This window comes from Lepidochelys kempii, chromosome 6 (genome assembly GCF_965140285.1).
Source record: "Lepidochelys kempii isolate rLepKem1 chromosome 6, rLepKem1.hap1, whole genome shotgun sequence".
In the NCBI taxonomy this organism is placed as follows: domain Eukaryota; kingdom Metazoa; phylum Chordata; order Testudines; family Cheloniidae; genus Lepidochelys; species Lepidochelys kempii.
Window position 1 is genome coordinate 48,551,265 of NC_136385.1, and position 17,284 is coordinate 48,568,548.

Genomic DNA, 17,284 nt, shown 5'->3' on the forward strand with positions numbered 1-17,284 from the left:
TTTATTCTGTATATGTCACATCTCTTCCAAAAACACTCAGAAGCATAAAAGAGAGGGAATTCATTTGTTACTATTATCCTCATTCTTCCGCCTTCCCTTCTATTGTTTAATCGCTCTCTGCTAGTTTTCTGGAATAAATTTGCTGCACAAAGCTTAGTCTAAATCTGTTTTCCTAATGTCTGTATGGTGTATTATACAACAGTGCCATAATTCTAACAAAGGCCTTGGGAGCTACTACCATATAAATAACATTTTTAAAATCTGTACTGGTATTTTTCATATCCTTGTAAAAAGAAATTATTTTAAAAAACTGTTTCTACTCCATGTGTGCACGTGTGTGTTTGTTTCCAAGTATTATGGAAACCATTTCTATTGTCTTTCCTTAAGATGCTTTTGGAATTTCCACTGTTGGTGTTTATCACTAGCTAATTACAGATAAACTACTGTAATGCCATCCAAATAGCAAGCATTTATACTGTCAAAAGTAACTAAAATGCCTAACTTGAGACTGGGAGCTTTATTAATTTAGTTAACACGTGATTAAACCAAAGTATCACATTATTATAAAACTGCATGAAATATTTGAAACTAAGGGCAGTGCAACTCAGAACATTTGCATATTTTCAACTCTGAACTACTTAATGCAAAATTATATGGAAGGTCGATGCAGTTAGAGCCAAGAGTACATCTGCAAATTCAATAAGCAGCTACTTAATTTTTGTTAAGTGCTGACTGTATGAGAAGACCGACGTGATACCTGTCCCAAAGAGACTAGAGTGTAAAACAGACCAATTAGACAAAGTATATGGAGAGAATCAGACAACTAAGGCACTGTAAATCCGTAGATATGTACATCCATGGACCATGTTTGCGGATCATGAATGTATGCAGATCCAAATTTTATATCTAGAGCCCTACAAATCTGCTATATATCCACAGACCATGTTGCGGATCATGGATCGGATTCGGATACAAATTTTGTGATACCAATATAAAATGTAAACCAGTTGGGGTGAGTGGGGGGAGGGAGTGCATTTAACAAAGTAATCTAATGCTTACCAATGTAGTTTTATAATTTCTGCAAATGCTGAAAAGATTAGCTACACTACGTAACTATGTATAAGCAAGATGATGATTTTTCAAGATACACGGCAAAGCTCAATTATTTTTAATGGACTTCCTACATGAAACCTATGTTATAAGACCTTACCCATGAGTTTTGGGACATCATGCCATATAGTCACAATCAACGACACAAGCCTCAAGCTGCAAACTCAATATAGATGGTGAGCTGTACCAGATACAGTACACTGCAAAAAGGCAATGTAACTGTGCTTTAAAAATCTTGAATTGGGACAACCCAGACAAGAGGTGTCAGGGATTATCGGGTATTTCTGGTGCCAGGTAGTGAGGACCATTTTCTCCACCTTCCCTGGTGACAAAAGTTCTCCTTCAGGCAAGACAGATTTCCAAATTCAGTTAACAGTCTATACTGAAAAATCAGGATTATTTTTGTAAAACTGATTTTGCTAATGCTTTTGACAAACAAACCAACCCTTTTGCACTACATTTAGTTATTTGTGCATCTTACCATCCACTCAGATATAATAATGTCCACTTTCTCAACAGGCAAATCAACTTCTTCAATTCTTCCTTTGACAATGGTAATCGTATCTTCAAGATTATTCAGCCTACAATTTCACAAGATCAGTAACATTAGATGACTCCTTAATGTTAACTCACCACAGAGGTTTCAATAATAAAGCAGAAGATCTATCCTGAATGTTTACATTTTCCATGTTCTCCTTTCTAAAGGGTAAAACATTCTTCTCTACTGTGCAATAAAGAACCCGTAGTAGAGTAAGATTTCAGAAAACTTAGTGCTTACTGTTAGAAAATTTGAACTCTCCCTCTTTTGAGTCATCTTTCAAGATAGCAAAGAGCATACTAAAAGTTCCAAAAACTCTATCAGGCAAGTGACAGGTAAAAGATGGTGGTCAGTAGAAGATCTACAGGGGCATCCCTGTGCACTGTGCATACAAAGTTGTTGGCCTCAAAGCACAGGAAAAAGAAAATGAAATATGCCTCCCCCTTCTTTTCAGTTATGGGTTCCCAATTCTCCTCCTCTGACCCCCCTGAATAAGCCTAGAGTGTTGTGACGAGTGCACGCTAATGAGTGATGAAAATTAACTCCCTCACAAAGCTATTTTAACAAAAACAAATTACGTGCAAACAAAACCAACTGCAAAGTCACTGAGAACAACTGCTCCCCATAGATCAATAATATTATTCTACAATAAAGGCGCTTTCCTCATTGTGCTTTCCGCAACAGTGTTATCTGCAATGTTTAGTAACTGCAGTATTCCAATGTTACCTTATGCACAATTTATAGTAGAAACATTTTCAGTACAAAAAGTACGCTTTGCCATGTTGCTGCAGTTTTCTGAATAAAAACACATTACCATTTAAGGGCTAAACAACTTGAGTTATAATATTTCCAGTCTCTGTACTGCACCATATCAATCTTTCTTGCATGTGCATTATCACGACAGCTAATGTTATAGAGGACAGAATAATTATTTGCATCAGAGAAATTTATTTCTCCACAATTCTTATCTCTGCCCCTTTTTTGGATATCTTACTCCTACAATCTCTCTATGCCTCACTTTCAGTGCAACCCAGTAATCTCATTAAAATTTTAATCTAGAGGACCACAGCAGAGACAACACGAGGGAGAAATGGAAAGGATGATGGGCTACATGAACATTTGAATGAAGGGGCAATTAAATATTGACCAAACCTCAGAATCCTCTGTTGAAATATTTTGAGAATTTACAGCACCAAGGGCAATAATAGTAATAAAAAGAATTGTTTCTGCTGCTACACATGCACTAAAAGAAATTAGAATTAAGTTTGATAAATGAGAAATTTTAAATAGATCAATGAATCCAAGTAGTACTTAGCTAGAGAAAGCTAGCCAAAGCAAAGGCCAAAATATACATGCAGGAGGAACAGTAAATTGAAAAAGTGGAAATTCATTATATCCATTCCTTATGTGAAGTGCAATATAGTAGTAAACAGTGATTTAGCTGCTACACTATAGAAAAATGCAGGGTACCTCATTTGGCAGGTCTATTTTTGAGTTCTAAATTACAGTGACAACTTCAGTGAGGCTTCACACTAGAAACTCATTGGACAGCTATTAGGTATTCAGGACAAGGCCAGAAGCACAGTTAGTTAACTAAGGAGTCTTCTATGTGACCCTGGGGATAGTCATCTGACTCAGAACCCTAATTTTTACCAGATTAATTCACCTCATTTGTACCCTAATTTTCACCATGAACTTTAAATTGTAAGTCAGTTACACCCTATTCATTGACCTCTTCCACATGCTACTAATTCAGATGAGTAATTGTACTTCCTGGGGGCCGAATGCACTTGAAATCGCGACTCAGACATAGGTGAGGGGGGGGGGTAGGTGGGAAGAAAACCTGTTGTAGTGAAATGGCCCACTTTGATTATCACTACAACAGGTTTTCTTCCCCCACCCCCGCCCCGCTCTCCTGCTGGTAATAGCTCATCTTAAGGGATCACTCTCCTTACGGTGTGTATGGTAACACCCATTGTTTCATGTTCTCTATGCATATAAATCTCCCCACTGTATTTTCCACTGAATGCATCCGATGAAGTGAGCTATAGTTCACGAAAGCTTATGCTCAAATAAACTGGTTAGTCTCTGAGGTGCCACAAGTAAGGCAGTTATAAATTGCTTGAATGCAAATAGGAGAAATAAAACAGTTTTACAGCAGAAGTAACCGAACATGTAGCTGTAACCAAGGGATCAGCCACTCTTCCCATCAGCTTCTCCCGACACATTACTCCTCACTCCATTAGTTCCATGTTTCTCATGCTCCCACCTCTGCTCTTCATATTGCAAAGTCCTCCCCTTCCAAGTGTCCCCGTCCTCCCTGCTCCATCACATCCTACTTTTACACATGGCCACATACATCCTAGTGAAACTGGAAGCAATAATTTGTTCCTGGTGACTTTGCAGTGTTTTTTTTTTTTTAAACAAAGGTTTTGCTGACACGAATGAAAATTAATGTTAGCAACATAGTAACGTTCCCCTCCAGCAAGAAAGAAAACATATAGAGAACAATTAGTCTGACTTTGTATATTTAAGAGAAGGACACAATGCAGTAAGTAATAAGTGAACATTTTGTAATGTGCCTCACCAAAGGAAGGCTCCATTAAAGTCTATTACAGACAACCAATTTGTAGCAAGCACTCTAGTATAGTATGGCTCTTGACAGCAGACTTCTAAAGCTAAGATACCCTCTTAACTATGACGTCAATTGATATATTCTTATATAACTAAGACAGCAAAGTGAATTTTATAAATCCCCTTTAAAGTGTAAAATAAGCTAAAGCATGAAAAATCTTCATTTTTAAAGGACTAACAAGGACTTCAACCATAAAAGACAATTACAAAACATAGAATATAAAATTAAATAGGACTGCTTTGATTAATTAGAGTGGATCAGAAATTGTAACAACTTAGTGTAATGCAGTTCTGCAAAATACTCTAGGATCTTACCTTACACTAAGATTTGTTACCTAAAATTTCCCAGCATTGTTACCACTGGTGGAGCTGCAAGTGAAAGCAACAGAATAGAAAAGGCACTGATGGTTGCTTTCCATTTATCCTCACCAAAAGGTATACACTCAGTCTCAGCCAATGCAGGTTAAAAGGGAAGATTTTTAAAGACATGAGTAGATCTGACCACTGATCACTATCATCAGCAGCTTTAACCACTAAAAGTAACTTCAGTTATAGCACAACAATTTCAGAACTTTTCCTACCTAATGATGTCCATTGCCTGATAAACAATTTCAGACTGGTCAACTCCAATCACCTTCTTCGCACCTGCTTTGGCAGCAAACATGGAGAGTATTCCAGTCCCACAGCCAACATCCAAAACCACCTGAAACAAAGGTGATAGCATTTAGTCTCTTAGCTCATTTTCCTTCTAATCACCATAAAGCTTGTCATGATCTCTGCTGAAGCCATAACCTAGCAGGAGGAATTAAACTGTTCAGATAACATCAGTCCCAAAACCCAACCATGATCCAATCATTGATTACAACTGAAGAGACTTTAAAAGTGTCACCATACAAAAGGACTACCTCCGAAGAGCCAGGTAAACATGGCAGATTAGCTCTACCTGAAGATGAAATCCTTTATGAGTCATAACATTTACATGCAATTATTTGGGCATGCAACACTAGAATTACTAAAAAGAAAATTAACATGGGAAAGTTGCATAACTAGAATGGACAGGAAATTAGAGACTAGAGTCTCAATATCACCGAACTGCTCATGCTGTCAGAATTTAAACTAGCACTGCTGTGGAAAAACTTGCATTCCACCTGTACCATTCATGGCACTGTAATTAAAGGTTTCCCAGCGTTTTCCATTCTGAGCCTATTTGGTGATTTTAAATTTTGCCATAAAGATTAATTACAAGCACAAACTTGGCACAGAAAAGCTCAGATAAGGATTTTTAAAAGTTATTTACAAAGTGCTTAGGTTCATACCAGAGTCAAGAAGTAAAGGAAAGAATCAGTAATGATTAGAAGTGAAAATAAAAATATTTTGAAGTGTTAGTTTATAAGCCAATTGCAACGTAGATACCTGTGTTCTACAAAGAGTATTTATAATCTCCAAGCGCCTTTCAATATTTACTTTCCATGCAGAGAATAAGTTAACAGCCACAGTGATTGTTCAGAAAAAAAAAAAAAAATCAATTGTGGCTGGAATTCCCATGGAAGTACCATGATTTTTTTTATTTTTTTGTTTTAAAAACCCCTCCTCCTGATACGTTGTTCAATTCTTTACTGACACTACATAAATCTACAAAAATGGCCCCTGACTTGCCTGTTTCTCTGCTTATGTTAATGCCATTTTTACCTCTTCTCTATTTACCTCTGTGTTGGGTATATTCCCCACAAGGGGAATCCGATAGGTTTCCTACAGGTGTTTCTACAACTCTTAAGTAGGAGAGGGAGAACCTTCATCATTCATAATACAAAAGAAGGCAATCTGCCCCACCCAAACTTCTCTCAGCTGGAGGGCCAAGGCAGGAAGGGTTGAAGCATCATTTCAGGAGGCTTGCAACAGATGGATAGTGCTGATAGAAGGATACTGACCATCACCTATTTACCTCATGAAAGCCCTATGAATTCCTTGAGGGTATTTTATATGGAAGGCCATTTGCCAATATGCAAAAATAAGGGTCATTACCAGGTATGGGAACTGTACCTCAACATGGATTTGACATAGAAACACTTTGTCAGCTGGTGACTGAATGCTAAGTAGGATAAGTTTTTTGAAGCGGTCCAGAGTCAGCACAGGAGATAGATGCCTGCGTCTCAGCAGCCCCTAGTTCAGTTTCCAACTGCCACTGACTTTCTATACGACTAAGCAAGTCACTTTGGGTTTCACTTCGTCTAGCCTATGCAGGTGCAAGAAATGGCTTGGATGGGGATTGGGAATCAAAAAGTCTCCCCCATCTCCCTCTGCATACCTGGCTGGGGCCAAGATACCACATCAGAAAATGCTGACACTTCTCCCTACTAACCAGAATCTGGGAAGATACTCCCTAAAAGTGGAAGGAGAGAAGATGGGCATGAGTCTTCTCCTCACACCCCATATTGCTCTTGCCATCAGAGCTAGATAGGTACAGCAGGAGTGCACTAGGAGTCTCTGAAAGATATTCCCATTCTCGCAGATGCTCCCCAGCAAGAATTCTAGTTAACTTAGCCAGGTAGAATTTCTCCAGGGCTCCTCACTTCAGCATGGTTGCTACCCTTCATACAAATCTTTCTTCTCAAGTAATGGCTTAAAAGCCACAATGACCCTTAATCCCTACCTCTGTTTCCCCATTTACAAAATGGGACCATGAATTTTCCAATCTTTGAATTTTAGATGAAAGTTGCTGTTATTAGTACAGTATTACACCTTAATTGCAGGACTGAATGGAAATGAGTAACCTTTAGTAATGACTGATCGGTCTCACAGCTGCTACTCAGGGATGGGAAGCAGTAAAATCGACATGAAACATATCAGCAACTGCTGAGACCCCTGAGTCCAGAGCCCCAGGGCAGCCCCACCATGTGGGCCCCAAGGCTTCCAAACTCCCAGGCCAGTTGCTCCCCAGGTGGCCCAACTCCCACAGCCTGCAGACCGAGCTTTCGGAATCCCTGCTGTGTTGCTGGGAGCCTAGACTCCAAGCTACAGCTTGAGCCAGGGCTCCCAAGGCTGCCAGCCTCAGTGACAAGAAGGTTGTAAACCCTAAAGCTCTGTCTCCACTAATATAAACCTAAATCTGTGGGACTTAAGACAGCAGGCTTGGTGTTTGTAAGCCTGCGCTTGAGCATGTATACTGAACATTGACTGGGTCTCACACCCATGCTCATGAGTCCACACTGCACTACACACACTTGAGCAAATCAGCTTATCCCAAGCTTCCTAGTGTCCTCCCCAGCTGCTCTAGACCTTTGTTTGTGGTGCTGTATGGGACGACTTGACTGTCACAGTTTTTACAGCCTGCCAACACATCCAACCAAGCCGTCTATTGGGTCAGCATGCCTCTGGCAACTGGGGCCAGCAGCATGGAGAGCTCTCTGTTTGAAGAGCTGCTTCTGCTTGCTGACACAGGAGTGAAAGTGCAAACCAGCAGAGCATCCATGAGATGCTGGTGGGCATTTCAGTGGTGTTTTTCTTATCTACCGAAGGATCTGTCGGAGGAGGATAATGACAAGAGACTCGAACTGGCTGATCCTGCTCATGAGTCTCTGCATAGCTGCTGATGCCCCCTATGTTGACCAGCGCTTCTGGAGCACAAGCAGAGACTGGTGGGATCACATCACCACGTGGACCTGAGGTGACAGCAATGGGTCCGGAACTGTCACATGAAGAAAATAATATTTCTGAAGCTTCATGAGCTGCTTGCCCTGACCTTTCAGTGTCAGGGCACACACATGAGGAAGGTCATGCTAGTCCATGCTGCTGCTAACCAGTCTGGTATTGGAAAGTCAACTGTGGATAAAGTGGTGGTGGAGGTTTCTGAGGCAATCAGGCACGTGGTTTACCCTGTCCAACTGGCAGTCAGTTCCCCTTCCATGGGCCATCCAACCATGGTACTGCCTAATGTGTTCCCAGTCTGCAGAACATTGTACCGTGGAGAGGACTCAGGATGTGGTGCAGGAGCTTGAATTCTACCAGCAGTTAGTGCAAACAGCTTCTCAGATAGGTCTTTCTGCTGTGCTCTCTCTTCCTTCCTCAAGCAACGTGTCTGCTCCAGAAACTGTGTTGCAAGTCTCTCCTCACATGCTGCAATTCTCTCCACAGGCTCTGCTGCCCATCTGTGCCTTTCCACTTGCTGTGAATCCTTTTCCCTTTCATTTTGTACCTGACTGTTAGCCCTGTCTAGGATGTCCACCATAAGTCTGTCACAGAAATGCTTCCCTGAAAAATACACCCTTTGCTGAACTGTGATTACATTTACATATGGACTACACTACATGCAAACACACATGATAATACAGATTCTCAAAGAACTGCACAGCCAGACCTCCTTCCCATGACATCTGGACTGCATACAAACAAACGCCTTGTGCATTTTGGGGAGTGAATTCATCCCCCACGCACCACATTTCCACCTCCTCCTCGTCCCCTACAGTTTACTGTTTACAGGAGGCTCATTATGCTGTGGCGTGGCTGGGTACTGAAAGAGAAGGCAAGATGAAGTTTACTTTTAACACCCCAGCACATCTTGTAAGAATGTACAAGTACCTAGGAAAAATGTCATGGTAATCACTTGTTTAACTGTTTATGCTTCCCGATCACCATTGTGAATTCCACCTGGCAGGGGAGGACACCAAGACACCGGTCTGCAATCCATCATTAGCAGATAAGGAAATGGAAGTTCTGGACACAAAATTTTTCCTAGGAACTATGCACTTCTCTTCAACCTTTGCCACTGTTCCAGTAAGAAGTCAATTCAGTGGCCAATCCATATACGGTACTGCTATTGCCACTGAAGTTCTAGCATGGAGCAACTACAGGAATCAGGCTGAGGTCTTCGAGACAGGAATGGAAAATAAAACCAATGCTTCTCTAACAGCTGAAGTCTCATGTTTTCCAAATGATATCGTCCTGCTCTTACATAGCATTTCATCTACAGGAATTAACAAAATTGCTGAACCATAAAAGCTGGAAAATGGGGGATAAAAATAAACCTTTTGCAAAACAATGATCATGTTTCACAGCTGCACAGAAGCAAAGAATCACCATTAATGGGAAAAATTAAAACAGATAGCATCTTGGACAGTTGCCCTGGTTAGTTAAAAACCAAATGGAACTAGTCCAGCAGGGGAACGTGAGGGATGGGGTAGATAGGTACAATAGTTGAGCTGGAGCACATCTGAAAGACAAAGAATAGTCATCACTTAGCCTGAGGACAGAGGTCTACAGCTAAAGTATTCTTGTCCTGATCACATATGGCCTCTCACCAGATACCTGGAGCAGCTAGGCTGGTGATTTGACAGCACTGCAGCGTATTATAGCACTGTAGCTACTAAATTCTGAGAATCCTCTGTAGTTACTTTTAGGGAAGCATGATTCCATACGAACAAAAGAGTGAATTACTTTGAATTCAGGAAAGAAGCAGTCAGCTATCCAGTCAATTAAATCTATTCCCTCAAAGGATGACAATCTTAGGAAGATAAGGAAGTTAGGAAGAGCTAAATTATTAATCGATACCCCACAGAGTGTCACTGATGTCTCCCTCAAAAGACATGCAGTGTACCTATAACAAATCTTAGACAAAGCAACTTCTTTGTTCCAGACAATCTCCCCCTTTAAAAAAAACAAAACAGATGTCTCAGTTTTAAAGTGGATCAAAGTTCCTTTTCTGGGGACAAATCAACCTCAAATGGTTAAAATCTGACAATTCTATGTTGAGAGGCAGCAACCAGTAATTTCCTGAGCCACGTACTGATAGAAGCACCATTTATTCTGGACATTACAGAACAGGCCAGTTGATTTTCTGGATTAAATGCATCACCGGTGCACTTAACTGCCCTCCTAACTTCTGCATTTTTTGATGCCCTAGTTTTGGACTAAAAAGCAAGTGAAATCTGCTTGGGTCTCTGCAAATACACAGTTGACCTTTCAGACACACAGGTTCAACCCTAAGCACCACAATTTCCTTTCTTCCAATACTGCTATATTTGAATAGTTATCCTACTCTGATTATTACAGCCAATAGACTTGAAACTAAATGAAACAGAAGTTCAAGAGGATGTTTGGTTAATACAGTTCTCAGCTTGGAAACTTCACAACCTTAATGGCCTAGTAAGATATTTTGCTTTCAGGAAATATTTTGCATGTTGATGAAGCAAAATATTCAAGCAATTCTTAACAAGAAAGATTGCTGCTGGACGGAAGGGGGCACAGGGAGTATTTCTTTAACAGGTTGGGCATAAAACCTAGACACAGGGTCTTGAAGAAAATTCACGTTGTAGTAAATTGTGGCTTTCATCAGACCGATATCGTATCTCAGCACCAGCATTTGCGCTTTGGCCAGAATGAGATGCAAGCAAACACAGTAGTTTTCTCCTGGATGCTTGGCAGTAGTGAGACACTGCTGAAGTGTCCTTTTCTTAAGTCTCGCCCTTTCCATTTTCACACACTGAGAAGGATTCAGATGCACAGTTAAATGCAATAAAAATTTGTTTTATGCAGAAAGTTATGCTGGAAGAGGCTTGATTCATCAACATTAGGCTTAAGAACGACTCTGTGGATACAACAGGAGTGAGGCTTATTCTATTTGAAAGCCACCAGTAGGACTGTAGCTGCCAGCCACCAAAAGGGAGAGAATAGATCAAGTGGTTGAGCAGAATACCCAGGGAGAAGAGAACCAGAGGGCAGGAAAGTATGTAGAAGGTGAGAAGAGGGGGAAGAGAGACAGAACCATGTACAGGAAAGCAGGGGAAGACTGACTGGTTTCACAAAGGACACGTCACATTAGAGAGCTTTAAAAATATATGAAAACAATTCTTCCTTCCTAATGTTACTTTTTCATATGAACAATTGCTGTGGTTGCCACAGGGAAGTTACAAGATCAAATGGGAGTAAACATGGGTCACAAGGCACCCTATTACGAGAGGTAGCACTCCTTGGAAGAAAATAAGAACCTCCTACCTTAGAAAGCTATTTAGGTTGATTTCCAGCTGAGGGACCATTAAGGAAGAATAACTCTTTATTATGATGCCTTGTGGTAGCATTATCACTTTAAAAAACCTTCATCCTGCGAGTATAAGAATTAAAAGAAGGAAATAGGGGAGGCAGAGAAAAATTCTCATTCCATAAGAAATACGTATAGCAGCCTAAGAAAGAGAAGCATTAGGCAGCATTAGGTATCAGTCTATGAAAAGATAAGAGAAACCATTGCAGATGGCCTGTAAATGGACTTAAAGAATGGTAAGCATTAGAAATAGCCAAAATGCCTTGCAGAAAAACAGAAATTAAATAACCTGGTGATGAAAGAGCCATAGTTAGGGTAACAATTGAGGACAAAAAGTTATCTAGCAAAGACAACATACACCAATAATAATGAATTATTAACCCTGGGCCCCCATTTCATTTAGTTCCTAATCTGACCAAAAAAGCCTAACTCATGAGTTAGATAAATTAATTAGATTTGAACCCTTTCCCAAAACTAGTTGCACTGGGATTTCTATGATGCCAGATGTAGGTTAAAATTTCACTTGAATTGCTGTAAATAGAATCTGTCCAAAATAGATTCTGCTTAAAATACTGGACAAGAAAGGTTTACCTTAGACATGTCATCATAATTAATGAACACTCCAAGACAGCATTAAGAACAACAACATTGATCAGCATTTCTGTTATCAGCAGTCTGCACCCTCCAGCAGTTGAATAACACTCTTCCACGCAATAAAGCCAGAGTACATTAAATCAAATCCTGTCAGTGATACTCCATCCCCAGAGCAAGCAGACATCCAAACCAAAGAGGGTTCTACTGCATGAGAGAATCATGGACTGCAGAAATATTACAGCTTCTGAGCTGTTTTGCTTACCTTGCCCTTGAAGATGTGTGGGTTTTTGTATATGAAATCACGATAGCTTTCAGTACGCACTTTATCCTATAAATTAAGCATAAACACAGTTATGTACATGTGACAGGCTGAAGATGTTGGAGCAGTCTTTTTTTAAATAGTCATTTCTAAGAAAATATTGACTAATCAATATGCTCTACACATTGAAAAGCCACAGGGGGACAACCACCAGTGTAATTTCAGGATTTCCCATACAATGACTCTTCAGAATGTACATTGTTTATGAAGCAAAGACAAGTTGGGTTGCTACAAACTGTGCCAGGCAGCAACAAAACCATCCACGTTCGATATTATATATAGTTCTAATTCTGAAAGTAAGCAGCTACTTGTGATTTTTGTTCGGATTTCAAGTGTTTGAGTGAGCTTCACGTTTTAAAGTGTCTGTTTTATACTTATTCCCTACCCTTCCCAGCTGCACTGATAACTAAAAGGTAATACTTGATCAACATAATCGAACAGTCATCTACCTGAGGTATCTACCTTGACATCTGGGGCATGAATGCATGTAGCGAAAATATTATACACTAAAATCAAACAGATTGCATAACCCAAACTTCTTGCTTTGTTTTAAAGAAGCTATTGATCAGGTCCTGATACCAGATTACCCTGTTTCGCTTCTGGAAGCGAATACATAGAAACCTACAAACCATAAGACAACAAATAAATCACTGAAGCTACACAACAAACACTATGAAATACTAAGTTCAGAAGCAATGACCAAGCACTAACTCAGCATCCCCCAAAGAGCTGGCAGGCTCTCAAGCATACTTATTGGAATATCTGTAGTGGATTAGTATGTGAGCTGGCAGAGCAGCTCAACTTACCAGCGAGCAAACACTGATGCTCTTTATATGCGAAGGCACTCAAATGGACAGTAAGCCATCTGTTTTAGAGTCCCTGTTGCAACAGCCAGAGAATCAAGTGACAGAGCGAATGAAAAGGAAATTAAAAAGCCATGATTATAACTAACTATTTATGGCTCTGGCTTGGACAGTCTAAAAACAATACTGTGCTGAAGAAGAGAGCTGAACCCTAGTGCATGCATGAAAAGTCCGTATTGCACCATTAGATGATAAAGGATCAAGAAATTATTCTTTTATCTTCCATAATATTAATTTCTCTATCAGCCAAGACAGTTTATTTCTTTTTAGATGAGCAAAATAAAGTTACTTAAAAAAAAGTTAAGAGTAAAGCATAAGCATGCAAACTTTTATTAAACAATTTAGATTCCAGTGAGCTCCATTTTAATTTAAGGTAAATCAGTTCTTCACAAAAAAAGCAATATTTGAAAGAAAAAAAAATCACTACAAAAATGGGATAGTTTAATAAAATGTTGAGAGAATCACAGCTTTGCATTGGTTTTGATAAAATTATGAATTATAAAAACTTTTGTTAGGATCATCTAAAATTATATTGGTTTGTTATGAGGGCAGATTTTAAGGATTCAGGATTTTTTTATGCTCTCAGCAGCTCTGAAATACGGGATTTGCTGAAACCACAAAAAATTCAAAAGGTTCAGCATCAATCGAGAAAGCAGTCAGCTGGAAAGCTTTCAGCTTCACCAATCACACTGCTTCAGCACTGCCCCAACTTAATCAATAGTATTCCAACTGCTGTCTTTACTACATGCACTGCTGCTTGAATGAGCTTCAGTCATTCATTTTGGGTCTCTATTCATCAACTCCTTCTCTCCTCCCATCCAACCTTTCAATACAATAAGCTGAAAAATAAGTAAGTTATTATCAGACAGACACTCTTCAAGCAATTTTTAAATAAAGCGCACTATCCGTTTCAAGTAGCAATCCTCCTGTCCTCTGAAATACTATGGGAGGGAATAGCATAAACAACACTGACCTGCCAGGGCTAAGTTAAAGGACAAAAAAAAATGAGCTTGTTTTTTGTGCGTGGTTGCTGGTTTGTTTGGTTTTTTTTTAAACCAATAAAACATGTTATAAGCAGATTTAGGATTAATTTAACAAAAAGTTTGCTATCACTTCAATTTAATGAGCCATTATTTTTAATGTAAAAAACTCACAATAATAAAAACTTAAGCAAAATAAATGTTGTATGTGTTGGGGTCTTTTGGACCTAAAAACTAAGTATATACAAGAACTTACACACGCCATAACTCAGGTATTTTCCACATTTTATTGGGCAGAAATCAGATGTTACTAAAGGGATTTTAACATCACAAAAGTTTCCTGAAGCCAGTGAAATAGAAAGATTTATCACCAACTATAAAACTATCAGTTCATCAGAGGTTCAGGATCTTTTAGTATAGCTCCAAACCAAGGTACTATGAACTGTTCGTATCAACAAAATGGTTTTACCCCAGTCTGACAAAGTGATTTAGAGCTTATGATTTCAGATTTTCTGTGTGTGACTGACTTTAAAATAAATAAATAAAATAAAAATACCTCTAGCCCCATATTTAAAAGTCATTTTGTTAGTCTGGCAGACATACAGTGCTGACGCAAATCTGATTAAAACTGATTGTTTCCAAGTTCTGCACACACCTCTTTACCACTATGCTTTTCATTTTGGAAAGCATATTACCATCTGTATCCACAGACACCTGTGCCACAAAAGGATTTCTGCAAGAATGCTCCATAAAAACACATCGGCTGCTCAATGCTGTTCAAATGTACCATAAAACAGATGCAGAGGATTTTTCTGAGGCTAGGACCAGTAAATGTTTCAGAAAGCAGGAAGCCTAAATCTGCTACCTATGCTATATAAGAGTGAATGTACCTTATGGCTTCATATTTTAGCTGATTTTGTTTAGATACCCATGTTCTTTCTTTATTATGAAATTGCAGAATTGCTTTATGATATTTCAGAGCAACCAATTCCTGTCCTTGTACACAACATAATATTCTTTTTTCAGAGAGCCGGTACTAAAGATTTTGGGTTAAAATAAAAGCCACTTATAAAATTAAGTTAACACTCAGGATGAAAGGATTTTTGTTTGTTTTTTGAAGAGTTCTGGACATTCTCTTTTAAATATATTTTCCATTCTTAAATAATATTTAGACAATCCTAGTAATTGTTCAATGTAATGCTTATCGATACACTAAATGGAGTTCAAATAATTTTTGAATAACTACATAAATTGGCAGACATAGCATTTAAAGGTTTAGTGTGGTTTTTTGCTTGCTAAATTTTCGTCTAAAGAGCAGAATAAAAAATGAAGGACATTTACTGTTTATATCTTACAGTAGTATACAGAATTCACTCACATTTCTACAGCAAAAGAAACAAAAGCAGCAAGAACAGATGTTGTTACAGATATTAGAGATGAATATTTTCTTACTAGCAATCAAGTATACCTGTAATCTCAATATACTTCTATTACATTTCTAGTGTTTCTGGTACAGTCAAGAACGTATACGACAGGAATCTAGATACAATGGCAGCTGAAAATATTAGCTCTTTTTTGTGATTCTTTCACTCTAGCTCCCAGGATAAACTATTAAACACCGGAAGGGTTAAAAATGCAGCTACTCTGCAGAGTATATTTATGGGCACAGCTTTTTTTCATTCCATTTTTCCTTCCTAGTTATGAGTAAGATGCATTTGTGTTGACTTTCTAACCTTTAGCATCTCTTCGTGTATCCCATAATGCCCATATGAACTGAAGTAAACGCCATCCTCATCCTCCCGGAGTTCCGCAATGGCGCTAGATGACGAAGAGCTGCTTCTGACATCTGCGTTCATCACAAAATCCTGTGCAAATTCTCTGTAATCAATTTGAAACATACCCTTGAGACATGTTTACAGGACCATGAAAAAGAAGGGGGGAGCTGAGAAGAGATAAGGAATGCAGACTGCAGAGGGCCTTTTACAACACCGAAACTCCATTATGACTTAACTGTGCTGAAACTCCCCCTACTGGCTCCGAGAAAAAGCTGCTGCATGATTTGCTATTCTCTCTGCATTTCTTCCGCATTTTAGACACTAAATTCCAGCAGTGTGAAGTTTGCAGTGTTTCATTTATCTGCGTGCTATCCCTACACCCTCCATCTATGTTGGAAAAGCACCCCAATTACAACCCACCTGATTTAAATTTCGTTAGGGTTTTTTTTTAAAAAAAAGAGGGAAATGCCCATTTTGTAAGCGGTTTCTATGTTAACAGTATGTCAGAAGTCAAAATACAGGATGAGACAAACATGACAGAGACCATATTATCTAGAGATGTGGTTCAAAACCATGACACCTTTAAAAACTACTCTTAAAACACACCTACGTTAGTGATTTATGGAAGGTTGAGTATATTAACAACCAACAAAATTTTAAAAAAGAAAACCAGGCAGGATTGATACAAATCATGATTTTAAAAGATTTTTTTTAATTGTAAAAGATTTTTTTTGTTTTAGTGTTGCTAGTTCTCCACTTATTTCCCTTTTTTAGTCTTAAATTGACAAAGAGGATGTTTTGTACGTTGTTTCTTGTTGTTGTCTTGTTTCTTCCACAAGAATTTACAGTTTCCTCTACTGGAAATATTCCTCTATGCTAAAAAAAAAGGTAAGCCCATGGCCACACTGTTAGAAGACTACAAACTCGAACACAAAACTGATAAGCAAACAGCTTGGGCTATATATGCAGCCAACAGCACCTTCAGATATTGTGAACTCCCATAAGTCAAGCAAACAGAAGTCTTTCAACCAGCCTACGCCCCTTCATCAGAGTCTACAGTTTGAAGTGAACAGGACTTGTGCTGTTAAGTGATTTAGATACAGGATTTTCGAAAGCACTTAGGTGCCTAAATATAGTCTTAGTAGCCCAACTTTAGAAACCTATTTCGAAAATTTTGGCTTGTTTGTACAAAAGACTTTGGAATAATTTTATTAGTTTATTGGAAATTTAGTTACTTTTCATTGTGAACAATTTTTTTCTGTAAGTGACAAATATTTTATGCCAGTAAGAGAAAAGTTTTTAATGAAATACAATTTTAGCCTGATGCTGCAAATGCTTAACTTTACCCTTGAATAGGACCACTATTCACATGAGCAAAGTTACATACCTGCTCATCGTATGCAGGAGCAGGGTAATATGATAAATTCAAGATAAACGTGAC

At 38.8% G+C, this 17,284-nt stretch overlaps 1 protein-coding gene across 2 annotated transcripts in view; it reads right to left on the reverse strand.

Annotated features, from left to right (window-relative positions):
• The window catches only part of PRMT3 (protein arginine methyltransferase 3), a 103,332-nt gene that overhangs the window by 66,314 nt on the left and 19,734 nt on the right, over positions 1-17,284 (reverse strand). For both annotated transcript variants that reach the window (XR_012159379.2, XM_073347844.2), the window contains exons 7-10: positions 15,802-15,946; positions 12,169-12,234; positions 4,864-4,985; positions 1,592-1,691 (exon numbers count right to left, since the gene is read on the reverse strand). Coding sequence is in view for 1 of the 2 variants with exons in the window: in XM_073347844.2 (XP_073203945.2) it covers positions 1,592-1,691; positions 4,864-4,985; positions 12,169-12,234; positions 15,802-15,946 (433 nt within the window). In the remaining variant the exon portion in view is untranslated. The remainder of the gene's footprint in view (positions 1-1,591; positions 1,692-4,863; positions 4,986-12,168; positions 12,235-15,801; positions 15,947-17,284) is intronic.